The sequence below is a fragment of the Mesoplodon bidens genome (genome assembly GCF_964165515.1).
Source record: "Mesoplodon bidens genome assembly, chromosome: 1".
In the NCBI taxonomy this organism is placed as follows: Eukaryota; Metazoa; Chordata; class Mammalia; order Artiodactyla; family Ziphiidae; genus Mesoplodon; species Mesoplodon bidens.
Genome location: NC_138176.1, coordinates 48,299,938 through 48,320,653, shown reverse-complemented (window position 1 = coordinate 48,320,653; position 20,716 = coordinate 48,299,938). Strand labels below are relative to the sequence as shown.

Here is a 20,716-nt window from a genome sequence, read left to right as displayed (position 1 = left end):
GTGGCGCAGTCATTGAGAGTCCACCTGCCGATGCAGGGGACACGGGTTCGTGCCCCGGTCCGGGAAGATCCCACGTGCCGCGGAGCGGCTGGGCCCGTGAGCCATGGCCGCTGAGCCTGCACGTCCGGAGCCTGTGCTCCGCAACGGGAGAGGCCACAGCAGTGAGAGGCCCGCGTACCGCAAAAAAAAAAAAAAAAAAAATAGAGAGAGAGTCCTAGAAGAACAAAAGAACACGAATTTATTTCTTGAGAAAGAAATCAACTCCCAGAAACTGATGACAAGAACAATCTTCAAATAATTATACTTAGTTTCTGGATCAAACCTAGATGAAATTTTTACCAAATTCAGATTTTTAGAGATCAAATGATCTGCGTTTTGTTTTTTTAAAGGTACAAGCAAATCAAGCTCTACACTGTATCAATAATTTGGCCTCTGCCTAAGTGTGACCTGAATCCGTGTGCAGCACAAACGAAGATGCAACTGAAGGATAAACATGGGACAATCGCACTGCAAAGGGACTGGCTCTAGGCAAAAGGAAGAGGAAGAGGCTCGGTGAAGACAATAAAATGGAGACAGAGCAGCTGAGACTGTGGTTCTAGGAGGCATGGCCTTCAGCGCCGTTTCAAGCAAAGGAACGGGGCCTGCAAAAGTGTGGGCTTGGTCCTCATCAAACAACGGGAGAAAGTGATCACTGAGGCCATGCTTTCTGAGCCCACCACACCAGTCCACACTGACAGACCACTCCCTCCTCACCCAAACCACCGGCTTCTCCACTTGCTGCTATCCTGGGCAAATGACTTCAGCTTTCTCGGCTCAGGTTCCTATCTCCTAGGGCGCTGTGAGGACTAAGCCAATAGATCCACATAAAGTGAAGCACTGCCAAGTGGTAAGCATTCACTAATGTCAGCTATCTTAGTTCTCATAACAGCCTCCTCCCTCCCCCACGGATACCACCCTTGCTCAGGGCCTCCAAATTTCAAATCCAAGAGACTTTTTTCAACATTTATCCTCCTCAGCTTTACTCATTTCGGCATCTGAAAATACCGACAGCCTTCCCTGCCTAGAACTATGCATGTATACAGCTAAACCCTCCAAACCAGGATCCAACTCGCCCCTGGCCACAGAAGCCACAGTGCTCAAGGGAGAGGGTGATGAAGATACCATTTTCCCAGATAATTAAGTCTTACGGAGGCTTAGAAGATACTCGGTAAGATTTACACAATGAATGGAGCCATGTGACCTTTTTTTTTTTTTTTTTTTTTTGCGGTACGCGGGCCTCTCACTGTTGTGGCCTCTCCCGTTGCGGAGCACAGGCTCCGGACGCGCAGGCTCAGCGGCCATGGCTCACGGGCCCAGCCGCTCCGCGGCATGTGGAATCTTCCTGGACCGGGGCACGAACCCGTGTCCCCTGCATCGGCAGGCAGACTCTCAACCTCTGCGCCACCAGGGAAGCCCTGACCTTTTTTAACTCCAAGTTATTCACGGTAAATAAAGTTCAAAATGGGGCAACAGAAAAGAAAAACCTCTAACGACAAAACTGTATTAGAAGCCAGTTACATCAACTGGTGTCATGACTACAGACGCAGGTTACACCACACCACGAGGCAAATGCTACTATGCCCATCCACACCAGATCAGTCAAGTTTTCTAGAGTCCCTAGCAATCTCCCCAAATCTTGCACCCAGCTGACTTGGGTCTCGGGTTTGGTCTCCAGCCCAGGGAGGTAGAGGCAGCTATGTCCTGATTCTTGGCACCACCATGTGGCTACACATAGGTACTGCCCATTCCACCCAATTCCACAAATGAAAGGAAACTGCCGTTTACACAACCCAGTGCTGGCTTCAAATCCCAGCTCTTAACCAGTGACATCATGGGCAAACTGATCCCCCTGAAAGGGCCAAGATAAAGTGTTCGTGCAGCCTACTATAATTAGAACAACTGAAAGATATATATGCATAGGATCAAAGGCTGGAATGAAATATAGAAAAATTAAAAAATAGAGGTGTAGGTAGTTTTTTCTATCTTAATATTATCACAATTTCACTATAAAAAAACAAGGAATTATCAAAAGTGAAAGGTCAGGGGTAGGGTATGGGAAGCCTTCAAACTATCTGGAGGTACCAATTCAAATCCATTTCAGGCTGTGATCTCAGCAGCTTGGCCCAAAGTACCAGATAATCTGAGGAGACTCAGGCACCACCTACTGAAGTCTGTTTCTAAATTCTACTGTTCCACTGATTGAGGATGGGGGTGGTGGTGATTTATCCCAGCAGCAATACCAAGCTAACTTCGGGCTAGAGTTGAGCATTACATCCTCAAACCCCAACACCTTTACCAACAATTCTTTCCAACCTCCTCAAAGGTTTCCTAAATGGGAACATCGTGAGGGCCTCTGATACAGAAGAATGCTACCAACCTCACCTCAGAATCAGTGGGAGCTCAAAGCCCAAGTGCAGTGCCCAGCTCCTGCTGCTCCGGGCTGAGCCCTAAAGGTGCTCCCCAGGGGATTCTCAAGCACACAGCCTGGTAAGAACCCGATGAACTATTATACACAGCACTGAGCTGAATAAACTGGCCCCAAAGCTCCTCCCCAGGCCCTCTCCTATGTAAACACAATTGTGCAAGGTACATAAAAGTTTAGAGAAAATGATATACAAAAACTCAGTCTGCCAAAACTTACAGCCTCAGAAAGGAAAAGAGTACATAAAAGTCCACTTATATATATCAAAGTAGTTCCCAAACATGCTAGTGCATCAGAATCACCTGGGAAAGCCCTTTTAAATTACCACCTGGTAGTCCCACGTACACTTTTTGAATCAGCACCTCCAATGGTGGAGCCCCCAGTGATTCTGCAGGATCAGCCCATGGGCTGGGAATCTTTGCCTTAGTCTATGCTCATTGCCAAAGAAATACAGCTGTTAGGTTAGCAACTTAAGCAATAATGGCTGGCAAATGGAAATAGAAAGGAAAGTTTCAGAGTATGGGTTTAAGTCAAATTATAAATGTTCTCCCTAGTCGTGCCAGCAGGAGACAGACCTTATTTGGAAGTGCATCCTCTCACTCGGGGTGTCAACGGACCTACACTCCAAGTCCGACCCAAGCAGTACGTCCACTGCTGGGGAAAGAGGCAAGAGTTGGTGACATTTTTCGTTTGTTATATCTCACTGTTGGCAAACAGTTAGCATGTTGCTTGCTTCCCCCTGTTGTCCCCGTGCCAAGGCAGACATCACCAACAGATTGCGGCACTCTTTCCCAGGGAAGCCAAACAGGCCTCAGTCTCCCCGGAACAGATTACCACTGCCAAAGGTGGGAGCTGCCTGGCAAAGCAAGGGCTTGTGCCCTCCCTGTCTTGAAGTGGCAGCTTAGCAACCGGACTTCTCTGCAGACCACGGCCACCATGCCAATACCCAAAGCAATCCAAACGGACCCTTGAGGAAACAACGTGCCCCCAAAGCAATGCAAGTATTTTCTTGTTCAGTGATGCACCTGAAGTTCGGGGGTAACTGTGGCAAGTTTTAACCTGCATCCTCAGGTCCATATCAACATATCTGAATGACCCAACAGACCAGGCCCAGTGCTGGGATGAACCTCCTCCACAAAATCTTCCCCAAATACCTCAGCCTGATTTCATTATGCCCTGCACACTGGTTAGGTCCCATCTGTGCCCACGTCCCCTGAAAGACTGCAGATTCCTCACAGGAACCCCTAGACGCCAGTCCTAGAATGGAGATGTGCATTCATGCAGTGACAGCAAAGATGAAGCAATGGAGATGACCTCACATCTCAATTGGAAAATGAACCAACTACACTGAGGGAACCAGGATTGCAGATCTCTGATCACCTGGTGGGGAAAGGTGCACATATGAAATGTTTGGTCTTCTAGGCCACTCTGGGCTCACCAGGGACGCATATCACCCAGCCCTGAATGTGTGCTATTTCTGTTAAGTGTTTGGCACCTGGAGCTCCCAGACCCTAGCTTTCTAAAGCAGCGATAGATTTTAAGGAAGACCTCACAACTGACAGCCATATCCTAATAGAAACGTGAGTACCCCAAAATTAAAATAAAAAATAATGGATGCTTTGTAAGATCTGTTAGCATTGACATGAATAAGAAACGACAGAGTATTTGCTTCTAAGAAGTGGCCCATCCATCACGGTACATTATCAAAGGTATGAAAATCAGGGAACACCATTGAGGAGACAGCCTCCAAATGCAACAGAACAGAGAAGAAAGCAGGATAAAAATGTTGGAAAGGCAAAATACACAGGCATTTTATAAGATGGTTAAAACTTCCAAGACTGATCTGAGGTCTTGGGCTAAGTCAGAGAAAGCAGGATCATCTACTATCCAGATGCAGAAAAGGTTAAGCTGTAGAAAGGGCCTAACAGGAAATTCCCACTGAGCGTCAGCTAAAACCAAAGACACCTAGTTAGGACTAATCTAGAGCTAATGAAAGACCTAAGACTCTCCAAGTTGAGAGAATAAAGGGGGTGAGATGTCTAGGAGTCACCCACTTTCACTTCTAAGGGTTCAAAACAGCATTATAATTAACAGGGCTATAACCAACACATATTTAAGTCCAAAAGGTACCTACCGTGGGTACATATTCCTAAATTCTAACCATTAGGAAAAACTCATTTTCTATGTTGTAAACTATATGGGGCTTTATTCTTCTTATCCATCAACAAATCACTGCTAAGATAAGAAATCCTAAAATGTTTTTCTTCACTCAAGGGGATACCATTACAATTTCATTCTGTCTACAAAGATCAACAAGAAGAAATAACAAAGTATACAGTGACTGGCAGTTTTAAAATATTCTTAATATGCTTCTCAATCCTGAGCATTTTATTTTCTTTTAACATCCCCCCAATCCAAAGGGTACCAAAGGAGATGCAGTATAAACATTTCAATGTGGATATCCGCAGTTTAACAATTATCTACCTTAATAACTGTAGCTATAAAATTTTAAGAGCTATAGTATTTTGGTGGCAATTAGAGTTATTGATATTTCTGAAATTCATTTGAGATTTTACTATAACTGGAGCAAAAAACTGGCTTCTAATATGGCTTTGGAAATAACAGTTTTACAATCTTAACATTATTAAGGAAAACATATTGCCGTGAATTTAAACTAAACCTGTATTTAAAATTCAATCAAAATAACTGCTCTTGATCAAAATACTGATATACTTAAAATATATTTAATATTGACTCAATTTATTCACTCCACTTATAATCAATATGTTGAGATTAACACTTTTATTAATTCCCTACAATAGTTAAGAAAAAGACTGATGCCACTCACTGTTCAGACAACTTTACAAATATCAAATGTGCAAGTTACAATGAGAAATGACCAACATTAAGCCCCTCCTCAAATCTGTCTTGCTGCATAAGGTACTACCACAGTGAGAGTGTAACAGCTCTCTTAAAGACCTGGACTTAGGTTGCAGGTACTTAAATCACTGGTGAAAAGAACTATGCTGCATCTACTTCTAAAAGGATGTATGTGGCAGTCTGGTTGTAGGGCATCAGCAGTTCTAAATAACAGAAGAAAAGAACATCAGGTCAATCTTCATTCGCAAAGGTCAGTGGAAAGCTACAAGAATTATAATAAACTAGGTCTCCCTACACTGAGAAACAAGAAAAAACTGTTGAGGACTGGGGAAAAAAGCCACCCCGGGAGCAAGTATTAAAAAAGTAATCTGGGGCTTCCCTGGTGGCGCAGTGGTTGAGAGTCCGCCTGCCGATGCAGGGGACGCAGGTTCGTGCCCCGGTCCGGGAAGATCCCACATGCCACGGAGAGGCTAGGCCCGTGAGCCATGGCCGCTGAGCCTGCGCGTCCGGAGCCTGTGCTCCGCAACGGGAGAGGCCACAGCAGTGAGAGGCCCGCGTACGGCAAAATAAATAAATAAATAAATAAAATTTAAAAAAAATAAAAAAGTAATCTGTTAAGCAGATTCCCGCATCCCTTTGAGTCTCGAGGCACTCTTAATAAGCTAAGACGTTAGACCTGAGTCGCACAACGTCATGCTCCGTGGGACACGGTGGAGACTGTAGCATACACACTGGTTTTCTTGACTCAGAAAACGTGTGGCAACATGCAGTGCGGACTCCACAAACAAACGTGTTCACCTAGGCTTCCCTGGTGGTGCAGTGGTTGAGAGTCCGCCTGCCGATGCAGGGGACATGGGTTCCTGCCCCGGCCCGGGAAGATCCCACGTGCCGCGGAGGGGCTGGGCCCGTGAGCCATGGCCGCTGAGCCTGCGCGTCCGGAGCCTGTGCTCCGCAACGGGAGAGGCCACAACAGTGAGAGGCCCGCGTACCTCAAAAAAAAAAAAAAAACAAAAACGTGTCCACCTTCCTTTTACTTACTTACATCAGACACTGACAAATTCACAGAAATAAGAAGTCAAAGTTAGTCTCTAGCATAAAAAAAGACAGGGCACAGGAAGGGTATGCTGGGCATAGGAAGCCCATTTCTGGCACGGTATCGTTGAAATTCTGTAGAGAACTACTTTTTCAAGACAAAGAAGGAGGGATTTACGAAAGCAAGCTTATTCTTTCATACACTAAAACTTAAATTTCAGCTCTTTTTTGAAGGAAAGTCTCCTAAAATTACTTTCACCCAACATACACTACACAAGCCAACCTCCTCCTGCCCCTTGTGGCAGGGCACCCACTCTCCGTGTGAAGCCACACAGCTCCTGCTTTAGTCCTAGGCATGCCTCTTGCCCAGCCCTCCCCCTAAGCTATTCTTCTTAGACTTGCCCTCAAATCTCAATGAAGACCCCGAAGTAGAAGCATCTTGCATCAGCTCCATCGAGGACTCAGGGGCTCTGATGGTTCTAGCAGACTAAGGTTGCAGGAAGTCCAACCTTTGGATGAATGGAGGTCTAATATATTACGCTAGACTAGAACTCTTATTTATTAATAAACCTACCACCTACGATAAAGCAAGCAGTACAGTTCCTGGAGACTGACCTTAACCGCTGCTTATAATAATCTTCATCTCCATCATCTCGGCATCTCACTACTTTCCGACCTCCTCCTCCTCCTGCGGCTTCAGCTTCTTCCCCAGAACTTGGAAATAAGTCATCATCAATCTCCTGCACTGTGACTTTCTTCTGCCGTTTCTGGCGACTGAGCACCCGTCTCCGGTCACAGTCGGTGCCTTCCCCGGACAGGTCAGCCTCTGCCGCCTCCTCCAGCTCCTCGTCCGTGGGCAAGTACTCGGACACTTCACCCTCAGAGTCTCCCTCTGCCTTTGGCCTCACGCCACACTCCAAGGGTTTCTTTCCCTTTAGCAATCCCACCTGCCCCTGGAACTGAAGAGCCCTCTTCTGGAGTTTCTTGATGTGTTTGTTCAAGCGCTTATCTGTTTTTGAGAGAACTTTGCCTCTCTTCTCTGGTTTGTTTTCACTCAGTGTTGAGCTCAGCTCAGAAGGGACCGAGGCCGGGGCTCTTTTAGTTGCTCTTTTATTACACGTTTGCTTCTTTCTTTCAAAGGACAGTTGTGCTTGATCTGCCAAATACTTTTCAAAATCTGATGCTTCGTTGAGCATCAGTTTTCTGGGCTTTTTCTCCTGCTTCTGAGGGATCTGGGTACCAAAAGGTGTCATCTGGCCAGTGCGGACGAGCTCTTCCCAAGCAGTCTCCTGAACGGGCATGAGCATGCTGCCGAGGCAGGACGGCCCTGCTTCTGAAAAGAGGGATGACAACACGTTGGGCACTAGCACAAAACTTTCCAGGAGAACAACGGATATGTGCACTACTCAATACATAAATTAAAAAAAAGAAAAAAAAATCACTGACGTACTAAAGTAGATGACGTACTAAAGTATAGTGTATATGAAGAACAGAGTGAAATTTACTATAGCATTCATGCCGCATTTAGTATACTCCTATTCAAAAAGGTAGCTTCTCAGTAACTTTTCCCAAAACACTGCATTATCAATATACTTTCTGTGCATCCAAAGACAGACCCAGTCGTATGTAACATACTGAGAGAGAAATTTTACCATGTTTCATTATCAACTGCCCTTGAGGAAGCAATCCTCCAAGTTTCCACGTCACTACTAATACCAGCATTCAGATGGACTTAAATACGAGAGAGAGCAGAACTGAAAACAGACATCTGAAGAATCAGCATGAACCTAAATAGGTAAAACATAAATGCTGCCTCTGCACTGCCCAATAGGAGAGTCACCATGTGGCTACTTAAATTTACGTTGAAAATTCATTCTCTCAGTGGTACTGGCCACATTTCAAGCACTCAATAGCCACATGTGGCTAAAGGCTACCATAATGGACAACACAGACAGCATTTCCACTATTGCAAAAAGGTCCACTAAACAGCACCGTGTTAGACGTGTGAAGTTAACTGACTGAAGGGATGAACTAAAGCTGGAAGTTATGCCATAACAATAGAAAGCCACCCAGAAATCATCCCTCTTTCATTAGTTGAAATTAATCTCTAGCAAAATTACTTTACCCATAGCCAAAATACCAGAAGAAGTAAAGGCTTAACAGGAAGGAATCCATATTCTAAAATCTGTATTTCTTGTAGGCCAATAACAGCACGGTGCAGTTTTTCATTAAATGTGCACTGAAGAAAAACATACATCAGAAAGTGCACAAATCCTAAGTGTACAGCTCAGTGAATTTTCAGAAAAAAAACAAACCCATAACACCAGCATCCAGATCAGGAAGCATAAATTACTAGGACGCCCAGATATGCCCTTCCTGGTGCCTCCCAGCTTCTACCCCACAAGATACTGACTGACCTATTAACACGGTAGACAAGTTGTACCTGGCTTTCAACTTAATGGAAATGGGAATGTCTGTACTTGTATCTGGTTTCTGTTGTTCAACATTATGCTTGTGTGAGTCACACTTACTACTGAATATAATTGCAATTTGTTGATTCTCATTGCTGTTAGTATTCTATTGTAACTCTACTACATTTTTTCCATTCTAGTGTTACTGGACATTTGGGTAGTTTCCAGGTTTGGGCTACTAGGAATAATGTTGCTGTGAGTATTCCGGTACACATTCTTTGGTGATGTATGTATATAATTCTTTGGGTATATTAAGCTTTAGTAGACACCACCAAACAGATTTCCAAAGTGGTCCTATCAATTTTAAGTTCCACCAACAGTGTTTGAGAGTTTCAACTGGTCCACATTCTTGCCATTCCACTTTAGCTATGCTGGTAGGCATGTAGTAGTACCACTTTGTGGCTGTAATTTGTATTTCCCTAGTGACTAATGAACTAGGGAATCTTTACGTAAGATCTGTTGATCTTTTGGGTAGCCTATTGTGAAGAACATGTTCAAATCTTTTGCCCATTTTTCTCATATGTGGTCTGTCTTTAAAAGAAAAAAAAAAAAAGATTTCTAGGAGTTCTTCATACCTTCTGGACTCAAGTCCCTGGACTGATACAGATATTGCAGACATCTTTTCCCATTCTGCAGCTTGCCTTTTCACTCTCTTAAATGCTATCTTTCAGCGAACGTAAGATCCTAGTTGTAACATAGTTCATTTATCGCATCTTCTCCTTTACAGGGAGCATTTTTGTGTCTTGTTAAATCTTTGCCCCAAGATCATGAAAATGTTTTCCTATGTTATATCCTAAAAGCTCTGTTTTACCCTCAACACTGAAATCTACAGTACGTCTGGACTTTGTACACTGTATAAGGGGCCAGTATTCGCTTCACCCTCCTGTGGATTAACCCAGCGCACGTGGTGAAAAGACGATTCTTCCCCACAGCACTCTACTGCCACATCCGTCATAAACCAAGTGACCACATATGGGAGGGTCTGTTTGCTGGACCCTCTACTCTGTCCCATTGGTTTGTCCATCCTTATGCCACTACAGTGTTTTAATTGCTATAGGTTAGTATTAAGTCTGGATATTTTGTTCTTCTTCAAGATTGCCTCGGCCGTTCTTGACCCAATGCATGTTTACATAAATTTTAGAATCAGGTTGTTTAGTGCCTCCCACCCTCAGCCTACTCTTCCTACTCTACACCCTCTCCCTCAGAAAACTCCCTGAAATTTATATTGGGGTTGCACTGAAACTATAAGTGGATAGAACTGTATCTGCCAATCTATGACCATGGTGTATCTCCCCATTGATTTGCCTTCTTTAATTTTTCACTGACATTTTGTAGTTTTTAACGTAGAGGGTGCTGAAGAAAACTACCTTTTTTACTAAGACTTATTTCCAGGTATTTGATTTTGATCGTAATTGCCATCTTTATTAAATTTTATTTTTTGCTTTTGCTCATATGTAGAAATATGACTGATTTTTGTATATTGACCTTGTATCCAGTGACACTGCTAAATTCACATGGTAATTCCAATAGACTGCCCATTGATTCTTTCAGATTTTTGATATGACCAATAACATACACTGTAAATAATGATGGTTTTATTTCTCTTCTTACATTACTACACTATCCAGTACAATGCTGAACAGGAAAGGTGATAGGAAGCACCTCATCTCATCCCAGATCAGAGGAGCAAAGCCAACTGTTGCAAAGTTTATCCCACCTAATTCCAGGAAAGGATTCTTTAATCAGATAATCCTCACAACAATTAGGAAACGGATCACTATGTGGAGACCAGGGGAAAGGAAACCTCAGGGAAGCATGTGAGCAAAGAAATGAAGGTCTACTATGCTTATGCCCATCTCAGAGCAGACTTGGAAAGGTTAAAGAATGTAGCCAAGGTCTATACCTGAGCAGTACAGAGCTGGGGTACACAAAGCCTAGACACTCTGTTCTCCTGCCCCACCTAACAAGGCATAGAGCACCACAGAGAAGGAGGGTATCCCAGAAGGGATGGAGGAGGAAGGGTTATAAGAGAGACCAGGAGTCTGAAGTGTTAGCTGGAGCCCCACTGGAGAGAGATAATACGAGCCAGGAGTTCAGAAAAAGGGCAAGCCCATAGGTCTACAGATTTATAAGATACTAGAACCTAGGCGGCCACAAAAGCCATAGGGAAATGGATGAGATTATTTGGGGAGAGGTAGTATAAGAAGGCGGCGGCTCAGGACTTCCCTGGTGGCGCAGCGGTTAAGAATCTGCCTGCCAATGCAAGGGACACGGGTTCGATCCCTGGTCCAGGAAGATCCCACATGCTGCGGAGCAACTAAGCCCATGTGCCACAACTACTGAAGCCCGCGCGCCCTAGAGCCCGTGCTCCACAACAAGAGAAGCCACCACAGTGAGAAGCCCGTGCACCACAATGAAGACTCAATGCAGCCAAAAATAAATAAATAAATAAATTTATAAAAAAGAAGAAGAGGGCTCAGCAAGGAATTCTGAGAATAATCAACATTTAAGATAAGCCCCGAAAAGATGGTCAAAAAAAACTAAACAGAAATGGTCAGAAGGCTAAAAGGAAAACCAGAAGAGAGACATGGATCCTGGAAGGCAGGGAAGCATCAGCTGCTACAGACAGGCCAAGTGGAGTTTTCAGATGGGGGAAGTAACAATTAATCCTGGGCCAAGTTTTACCAAACAAATAATAGGTAGCAAAAGACAGCAGCAAGTTCTAGTCAGCCAGACCAGGACAATAGTTTTTTTACCAATGAGAAATATGGCATTTCAGCAACAGAAAGCACTCCTCACAGGCCCAATGGATTCTGCGAGATGTTAATAGCACATCTAATATTTATTTTTTTCCAATGCCTCAATTCTCACAATTCTCTTGTCTTACTGAATAGACTTCTGGAATTAGTAGAAAATATATGCCGGAAGGGTTTAAATCTATACTTCAACTAGTAAATAACTGAACAGCTACCAACAATTTCTAAACACACATGCACACACACTGACTACAAAGATATTTTGTTTCAGAGCTCATCCCAAAAGGTTTCCCAAAAGATGCCCATCCAGATCAGTGATATAAACAAAATCATGGCCATGGATTAAATAACCTGAATTAAGATGCCCTTTCTTGAACAACAGAATTGATGCTTGGAAAGCCTGCCAAATATGTCCCCAAAAGATATTTAAAAGCAATTCTATGAATGTTGATGGATGATGCTTGGTCAACAAAACGTAATTCAATCAAGATGTTAGGTGTCTACGAAATCAATTATAAAAGAATGTTAAGATTTCTAGTTTATTAGACGTAATACTAAATGCACACCAGGAGCCTCCATTAGACTGAGTTAAAAATTTACTTTCTTTCTCTGAAACCCCATCAGACTTAAAATAGATTTGGTTCTACAGGTGTGGAGAATAAAATTTTCTGTATCTCCTTTGTCACTAAGTAAACAAATGTGTTTTTCCCAACATCCAGGCCAGAACTGAAGGGACACCCTCCACTGACGAGAGGCATCAGGCATCAATTCGAGAACAGAGACACTGTCCCCAGTATCCTCACCTGCATCCTCCTCCTCCAGACTGGCATGATCTAGTTCAACTTTTACCTCTGCTCCCCCAAGGATAGCCTGGAGACGTTTTTGTTTTGCTGTGATCTTCTTCAGCTGTTGTTCCTTAATTTGTAGACATTGAATACAAAAAACAGCAATGAAGTGATTAAATGTTAAATACAAACGACAGCATTGCAAAATTTTAAAAACTTTAATCAAGAGCAAAATAAAAATAAAACAGAACTACCATATATTACTATTACTACAGAAAACCTTATTTGAATAACTGCCACTTTTCTAGCAGGAAGGAGCCCTCAAACATGTCCATCGGGCAGCATCCCTGTCCCCACCCACTCTCCTGACTGGGCGGCACAGCTCTCTACTTGCCTGAGCAGCTAAGTTCACTGCACTGACTCTCCACTGACTTGGGAGGTGGAACTGCTCTACATGGTTTCCCCATTATACACTGGGTAAGTCACTGAATTTCTCTGTTTCTGACCTTAGCAGCCAATGGCTATGAGGTCAATAGGCTGTAGGGATAAGAAACAAACACAAATGTTCAAACAGTTGAAAAAGTCAGTCACCTTTGATAATCTACCATATTTATGACTGTCCTTTATAGTATCCTACCCAATCACAAAATCTTAAAGGGAAAATCTCTTTTGATATACCCTTTTACTCTGTCCTCCCCGGGCCCCCCTTTGTCTTGTCTCCCTCTACATCACCAGAGCTTGGACATGCGGCCATTCCTAGGGACTCCCTAATTAACTAGGCCTGTGGTAGGTGGTTCTTTTTCCCAAGGTCAAGAATGCTTGAACGCCAAACATGAGTGTGGGGCAAGGGGACATCCTAAACACCATGTTGTAATGACTTGTAATTCCTTTTACTGTATCTCACAGTTCTTCTCTCAGCAAACTCTCATACAAAACAGCCTCTCTCTGAATAGTCTCTCTCTAAACAGCAAAAAGCTGCTAAAGAAAGACAGGAATATATAACCAAGTTAGACCAGTACCTAAAGGGGCCTAGGATTGGTCCTCTCTGCTCTTCGAAACCCCAGCCCACCAGAAGCCCACTATTCACATGCTCCACGAGAAGCCAGGTGGTCTCCTCTCTGCTTTGGGGAGACCCCGGGTGCCTCAAGCCACTGTGAGCTCTGACTTTTGGGCTGCTGCTGTGGAGTTAAGTGAGAGAGAGTGTGTGGAGAAGATCATGAACCGGTGAGTGGAGAGCAAAAGGAGGAACCAAGGTTAACCACACCCCACAAGTAGAGCCTGAGTAAGAGCTGTGAGGACTCTACTCACTGCACTGAATCAACAGCAAGCACAAGGCCATCTGCTAGTCACTTCGGATGGCAGCAATAAAATGATCAAAACTAGTCATTTCTTCCTCCTGCAATATATTGTCATGAAGTGTACAGAAATTCTAAAAAATGTTTCAAACCTCATAAAAACAATGTCATAAGTAACAGACATTCCCTACCCTTAAGTCCTCCAACCCTAAGTGCGGACCCGGTCAGTGTGGCTGGGTGATGACTGAACACCGAAGGCCAGCCTCTCAGCACAGTGATCACGAGTGTGTGAGGGGAGAGGGCTGGGTCGATGGGAAACGTCTGCAGGCAATCAGTGCAAGCAGGAGCTGAGCAGGAAAAAGTGCAAGTCCACACAAGGCAAGGAGACGACATGAGAGGCCAGCGTGCCAAACAAGAACCCAAGCTGGGGAAAGAAAGTGGTGCCGCAGGGAGACTATGAAAGTACCCGAGTGAGGAGGCACGCAAAGCTAAAAGAGGAACTTCTTCTCAGTTATGTATGTATCCGTACATATGCGTATTTTTAGAAACACTCTTTAAGCAGAGGATGTTAAAGGGAAACAGCCAAAAAATTAAACGTATAAAAGGAACTCAAAAGTTTCTGTTATAAATTTGCTTCACATCTTACCAGTACTTTTCAGAATAGCTATTTCCTAAATATTAAATGAGCCTAAATAATGACTTTTGCAAAAATGCAACTTAGTGTGTTATTTGGAGTCACCTTGTTATACTTCTGTCGTTTTACAGAATCTAGTTTCCTGTTGATGTCTTTGTTGCTGTCAGCTTGAGGGCTAAGTTGTTCAATAATTTTATTGATTTGCCTTAGGGATGTCGTACATGACCTGAAAAAGAAGATAAAATGTCCATTTTCCACTCTGGTAACATCTTTTATAGAATAACATGAAGAGAGAAATGCTAAAAACATGTCCCTTTTACTTCTTATTAACTAAAAGACAAAAGAAACTAAACCAGAATACATATTCTTTTTGGCCACTAATAGAACTTGAAGGGTTATTAGAAGTCTAAGATGACTGCTCATGTTTTTCTTTAATCTGACCAATTTTAATCAGTTCATTCCCATTTGCAAGCAGATTCATTCATTCTACAAGCATTTTAAGGGTCTACTCTATTCAAGAGACTGTGCAAAAACAACAGGCAATAAGTTGTCCCTTTATAAGAAAAAATGCATACACTTTTGAGAGTTAATTTTTTAGAGCAGTTTTAGGTTCACGGCAAAACTGAGAGGAAGGTAAAGATTTCCCATATACTCCCTGCCCCAAATATGCACAGCGTACCCCATTACCAACAACTCATACATGCGTGTTTAAAGGCCATTATGGAAGTCTCCCAAAGCTGGGAAAAGTACTAAAAATATTTAAACATCTTCTTATATAGGTCAGGCAACTGTGACAATATTTTTCTTTTGCATGACTAGATGGCTTATTTGCTGCCGTTTTACACTTTGTAGTGCAAAGAAAAAGAATCAATTTATAATACATTGCTCCTAAAATAGACATCATAGAATTGTAACTCCCAATTTTCAAAACACAAATTCAATCTCAACGCTTGTGTAATTTGCTGTTTGTACCCTTTGTGGATTTCAGGAGAAAAGATGTTATCAATGCAAGTTACTGGCAGTCTCAGTACGTGTCACCATCTGTCTAGTGTTAGGTGACTCTGCAGCACCCTGCTCTGTCACCTCTGCAAGCAGTGGATACGTTCCCCAGGTCGAATGCAAAAGGTGTGTTCATTACATGGCATCGAGGTCCTCACACCTGAAGGTCAGACTACAACTATTGGAGAACACCTGCTGCTTAAGAGGCCCAAAGAACACACCAGAAAACTGTTAGCAGAAAACATGCCCTTTAAGTGCCAACAGCTGCCTGTACCACAGCACCTCCCCGGGGTAGCCAAAAGCTCTACGTGCCTCCCTCCCCTTCCCCCAGCCACTCCCACCTGAGACCACACCATCCCTCCACCCAGTCCTCCCCTTCCCCTTCCTGTTTCCCTGACACAGCCGAGAACACTGGCCAAGGAGGGCAGAGTGGCAACGGAGAGCGAGCTCAACTCAATCCTCCTCCCCGTCTTCCAACCCAGGTCCAGGGCACCCCCTTCCCAACCAGTGTGCTGTGCGCAACACAGCCCAGGTCTGTTTCTCCTCTAAAGCACAAGTGAAGTCTCTATGGGACTTCACCTTCCTTTATAGAGTCAAAAGTACAACAGAAGAAAGGAAAAGCAGGGAGTTGTTTCTCACTGTTTCTAGAAATGCAAATCTGAAAAGGTACCAAAAGACTGGCCCCAGGTTTAGGCACAGGAAACTGGAAAGAAATTATAGGATGGGGGGTTGGGGGGGCGGATATGTTCCTGGTATCTGGAGTAGGACATATCAGAACTTTAGGAACACTTCTCCTGAGAACCATTCTGTGCACAAGCTTGCAAAATCTGGGGCACTTAGAACAGTGCCTCTCTCCAGGACATCATGTGTAAACAAGCTGCTGTGAACTGAACTGAGCCCCTAACTACTGTGTACAGCACTTCTGAGCGAAAGGGCTGGGGTTTAGACACAAGGTCAAGGACCACCCTTACTGATCCCATCCTCCAATTAAAGGTTCTATAAATCTCCTAAATTTCTGGACTACCACAGCTATTGTCTGAATCTCTTCGTCATATGTAAATACAAACTCTATCATCAGAGAGAAGGTGGTCCACTCACATGAGGTCGTCCAGCACTGACCGATACTCCTTCTCCGCGTCGGCAAGCTGGGCCACGCGGCTGGCCTCAAGAATGGCGCTGTCCACCTGCTGAAGCACCCCTTGCTCCAGCACGTCCTGGTCATAGACGTCCACACCCAAACCCTGCAGCTCCAGGGCCTGTGCACTGGGCTCCACCGCCTGGATGTGATGTCTGTTGATGTGCAGCAGGGCTGGCCCTCTCCTTGGAAGTTCCGAGGGATACCCGTTGGCGGAAGTGGAGGGTCCATTAGCAGGGGAACAAGAGGGGAGGCTCTCCCCCAGCTCCATGTCGCCATCGTTTTCCTGCTTGATTGTCCCCTCTGCACTCTCACTGATATCCTGACTCTGTGAACAGTCTTGCTCCTGAGTTTGACTTGAGTGGGGGATTCTCTCATTTGGCATCCTCTACAGACTATCTAAAAGGAAAACAATGTTTCAGTAAGCCCTTCAGTTATATAGAATTGATATTTATATAGTTTTGTAAATATCTTATAATTAAAGCAGATCAATTTCTAAAAAAACCAAGAAATAATCCTCCAATTATACATAAATTTAACTTCCCAAGTATTTTTCTTAAAAGGGCACAAGCTATAGATCTTCTTGAGTGCTGATAACTGAGAAAAATTAACCAAAAAAAAAAAAAAAAAAAAGCAGAAAAAAGAAGAAAAAATGCAGTGTCACCAACAAATGACACTGGGGTAGCCAGCTAAGAAAGCTGGCAACCAGAATTCCGAATGATGCCCACAGAGTCTTCTCCAAATCAACTGAAGTCATTTCACTGCTGCTTTCCAAGTTAGCCTCTTCACTGCATTATGGCACAAGTGACCTACATTATAGTGGCAAGATCAACTGTAAAGTATAGATTTAGTGACTTGAGAGAGATTCTCTACACATCTAACACTAAAAACTTTTAGGTTGAACTCCAAAAAGCAGAAACTCTGAACAAGAGGTAATAAATAGCATCACTCAAATCAGAATCTGAGGAAGATTAATTAAAATATTCTCAAAAATAACTCCATTTCAATGCATGATAGCATTTGTCACCATCAGGCTGGCAAAAACATGACGACTGATAATATCCAGGAGAGGCAAGAAAAATCCACTTTCACATAATGCTGGTGGGAACATAAGTTAGTAAAATTCTTTTGGAAGGCAATTTAGCAATATCTATCAAGATTTAAAATTCACATTACTAGGCACTTATTCCAGAGAAATACTCACATATACATAAAGATATTTATTGTAGCATGGTTTTAAATAGTTTTTTAAAGGCATTAAGTATTTTCAATGGTAGTGATATAAAAGCCAAGTAAGACGAAAAAAGTCACATCGTATGAAGACATTTATATTGGAAAACAATGTGTATCCACATCTGTGTGTATGGAATGCATTCAAAATGATCTGGAGATACAAACTAAACCCGCGACAATTGGGAGGGGGAAGCAGAAGGAACAGGTAGGAATAAAGGGGAACTCTCACATTTTACTCCAAGAAATCAAGAACTCCTTGAATGAAAATGTGTTCACTATATTGCCTGTATAACTCCATCGAATAAATACTTTTATATACATTAAAAAAAAGTGACAGCTTTTCTTTTTATTTAACTGTGAATAAACTAAGGTTTCTTTCAGCACTAAAACTTTATGTCAATGAAATGATGACAAATTCCCCAACAAGCCCCACTCATTCCTCATTAAATAAAATGATCCCAGTGGCCAAGCACTAGGATACAAAGATGCCAGGAACTTAAGTGTCATCCTGCCCTAAGCAGCTCGCTCACTAGTGGAGACGCATGCCAGTAACAACACAGAGGGGCAGATCTGTAAAAGAGGCACAGGCAAGAGCCCAGGTGGGGGACTTCCCTGGTGGCACAGTGGTTAAGAATCCGCCTGTCAATGCAGGGGACATGGGTTCGAGCCCTGGTCCAGGAAGATCCCACATGCCGCGGAGCAACTAAGCCCGTGCACCACAACTACTGAGCCTGCGCTCTAGAGCCTGCGAGCCACAACTAGTGAGCCCGCACGCCACAACTACTGAAGCCTGCGTGCCTAGAGCCCATGCTCCAAAACAAGAGAAGCCACCGCAATGAGAAGCCTGTGCACCACAACGAAGAGTAGCCCCCGCTCAACGCAACTAGAGAAAGCCTGCACGCAAGACCCAGCGCAGACCAAAAAAATAATTAATTTTTGAAAGTTATCTTAGGAACTTAATAAATTCTTTAATTCAAATGAAAATCTTTGATCAATGTAGTCTTCAAAATTAACATTACCTACAGTATTTGGAGCAAGTCAGTTTGGAATATACACTGAGATATTTTTCTAACAGTAAAGATATAGAATCTATTTCCCTTTTTTCCTTCTGTTTCCCTGTGACCAAGGGCATATATATTTTTTTCTGTAAATTCATTTTTTTTTGAATTTTTGAATTTTATCTTATTTTTTATACAGCAGGTTCTTATTAGTTATCCATTTTATACACATTAGTGTATATATGTCAATCCCAATCCATCACACCCCCCCCCCGCCATTTTCCACCCTTGGTGTCCATACGTTTGTTCTCTACATCTGTGTCTTAATTTCTGCCCTACAAACCGGTTCATCTGTACCATTTTTCTAGGTTCCACATATATGCATTAATATACGATATCTGTTTTTCTCTTTCTGAGAAAAAAAGAGGCCAGGTGGGCACAGAGGAAAGGACAGTGCACTGGGTCTGGAGTTCAAAAAACACATACAAACTGAGATTTGAACATGTGACCCAGGATCTGATATACAGGAGGTGTTCATACACGCTGAAAGGAAGTAAGGTTCAGAGAGGAATCTAAAATAACAAGTCTGGTCTGGACAACTGAGTCACACATGAATTCAGTCACAAAAATATGAATCAGAAAAGCAGCAGATGGGAAGCAGGGAGAGCTGGCAGTAATATGTCCAGCTGGCACACAGGCAGAAATGCAAATCTAGGCTCTACAGAAAATCTGGACAAGATGTGGATGCACTGGCAGAGTAAACAGCCCCAGGGATCCCAAGGCTGTGACAGGTACCAAAGATCCTTTTAGAGGGTTAAGAAGAGGCTAACACTGAAAAGGTTAAAAGAGAACATCAGAGTAAGAAAGTTCCTCCATTTGGGGCCATTCTGATTATTTTCAGGAGAAAGGATAAGATTGGCACTCTATCATTTTCAACAGAGAGAGCAGGATTCTGGCTCAGAGTCTTCATACTAGCTGGAATTTAACAATTCTGTTTTCATTGTTCTTATTTGTATGTATATAAAGATTTCCTTTTCAGGTTAAAAAAAAGACATTAAATCCATCAAAATATTAAGTAATAACACTGTAGTACAAAGAAAAGGTTAAAATAATAATGTTTGGAGAAAACTTCTAATAATAGAAAAAGAGTAAGAGGGAATGGTTAACAATGGAAAATAATAGGGCAAGTTCCAAAGGAAACCAGAAAGGGTCCAGTGGATTTAGAAAGTAGGTCGCTAGTTACCTTAGTAAAAGAAACCTTAGTGGAGCAAAGGGGACAAAGCCAGACTGCAGTGGGATAAGAAGTGAGTAGGGAAGGAAACAGAGGCCTTATCCACTTAACGATAGGCCATGGCAGGGAGATCACTGGAATAGTAAAGTAATCAGAGGATGCGGTAAAGATGCTGAGTAATTGACCTTGGGGTCCAACCTGGGTAGATTTTTTTTTTTTTAATGGTACGCGGGCCTCTCACTGTTGTGGCCTCTCCCGTTGCGGAGCACAGGCTCTGGATGCGCAGGCTCAGCAGCCATGGCTCACGGGCCCAGCCGCTCCGTGGCATGTGGGATCTTCCCAGACCGGGGCACGAACCCGTATCCCCTGCATCGGCAAGCGGACTCCCAACCACTGCGCCACCAGGGAAGCCCAACCTGGGTAGATTTTTAAAAAACAAGCCAGAAGGGACTGGAAGAGGGAGGGAAGGAGGGAGAAAGGGAAGGGAAAAGGGAAAAAAGAATTAAGGAAGGAGTCAAGAAGCCACTTGGAGAATGGACCAAAGGGCAAGTCTCCTGGGAATAAGAGATGAAAACAAGGAAGCTCTCCTCAGAAGGTAAAGAGTTTCCAAAGTGAAATAAATTGTATGACATTCAATAAATATTTATTGAGTGACTTCCCTGGTGGTCCAGTGGTTAAGAGTCCATGCTCCCAATGCAGGGGGCCAGGGTTCGATCCCTGGTCAGGGAACTAGATCCTGCATGCCGCAACTAAGAGCCCGCATGCCAGTGCAGCCAAATAAATAAATATATTTTTAAAAAATATTT

The 20,716-nt window shown here is 43.3% G+C and overlaps 1 protein-coding gene across 2 annotated transcripts in view; it reads right to left on the bottom strand.

Annotated features, from left to right (window-relative positions):
- The window catches only part of ERCC6 (ERCC excision repair 6, chromatin remodeling factor), a 75,621-nt gene that overhangs the window by 53,422 nt on the left and 1,483 nt on the right, over nucleotides 1–20,716 (bottom strand). Inside the window, exons 2-5 of one of the 2 annotated variants that reach the window (XM_081234387.1) lie at nucleotides 16,412–16,847; nucleotides 14,420–14,540; nucleotides 12,404–12,515; nucleotides 6,989–7,706 (exon numbers count right to left, since the gene is read on the bottom strand). In XM_081234387.1, coding sequence (XP_081090513.1) covers nucleotides 6,989–7,706; nucleotides 12,404–12,515; nucleotides 14,420–14,540; nucleotides 16,412–16,833 — 1,373 coding nt within the window. In that variant the 5' untranslated portion in view covers nucleotides 16,834–16,847. The remainder of the gene's footprint in view (nucleotides 1–6,988; nucleotides 7,707–12,403; nucleotides 12,516–14,419; nucleotides 14,541–16,411; nucleotides 16,848–20,716) is intronic. The other variant, XM_081234388.1, reaches the window with a different exon arrangement.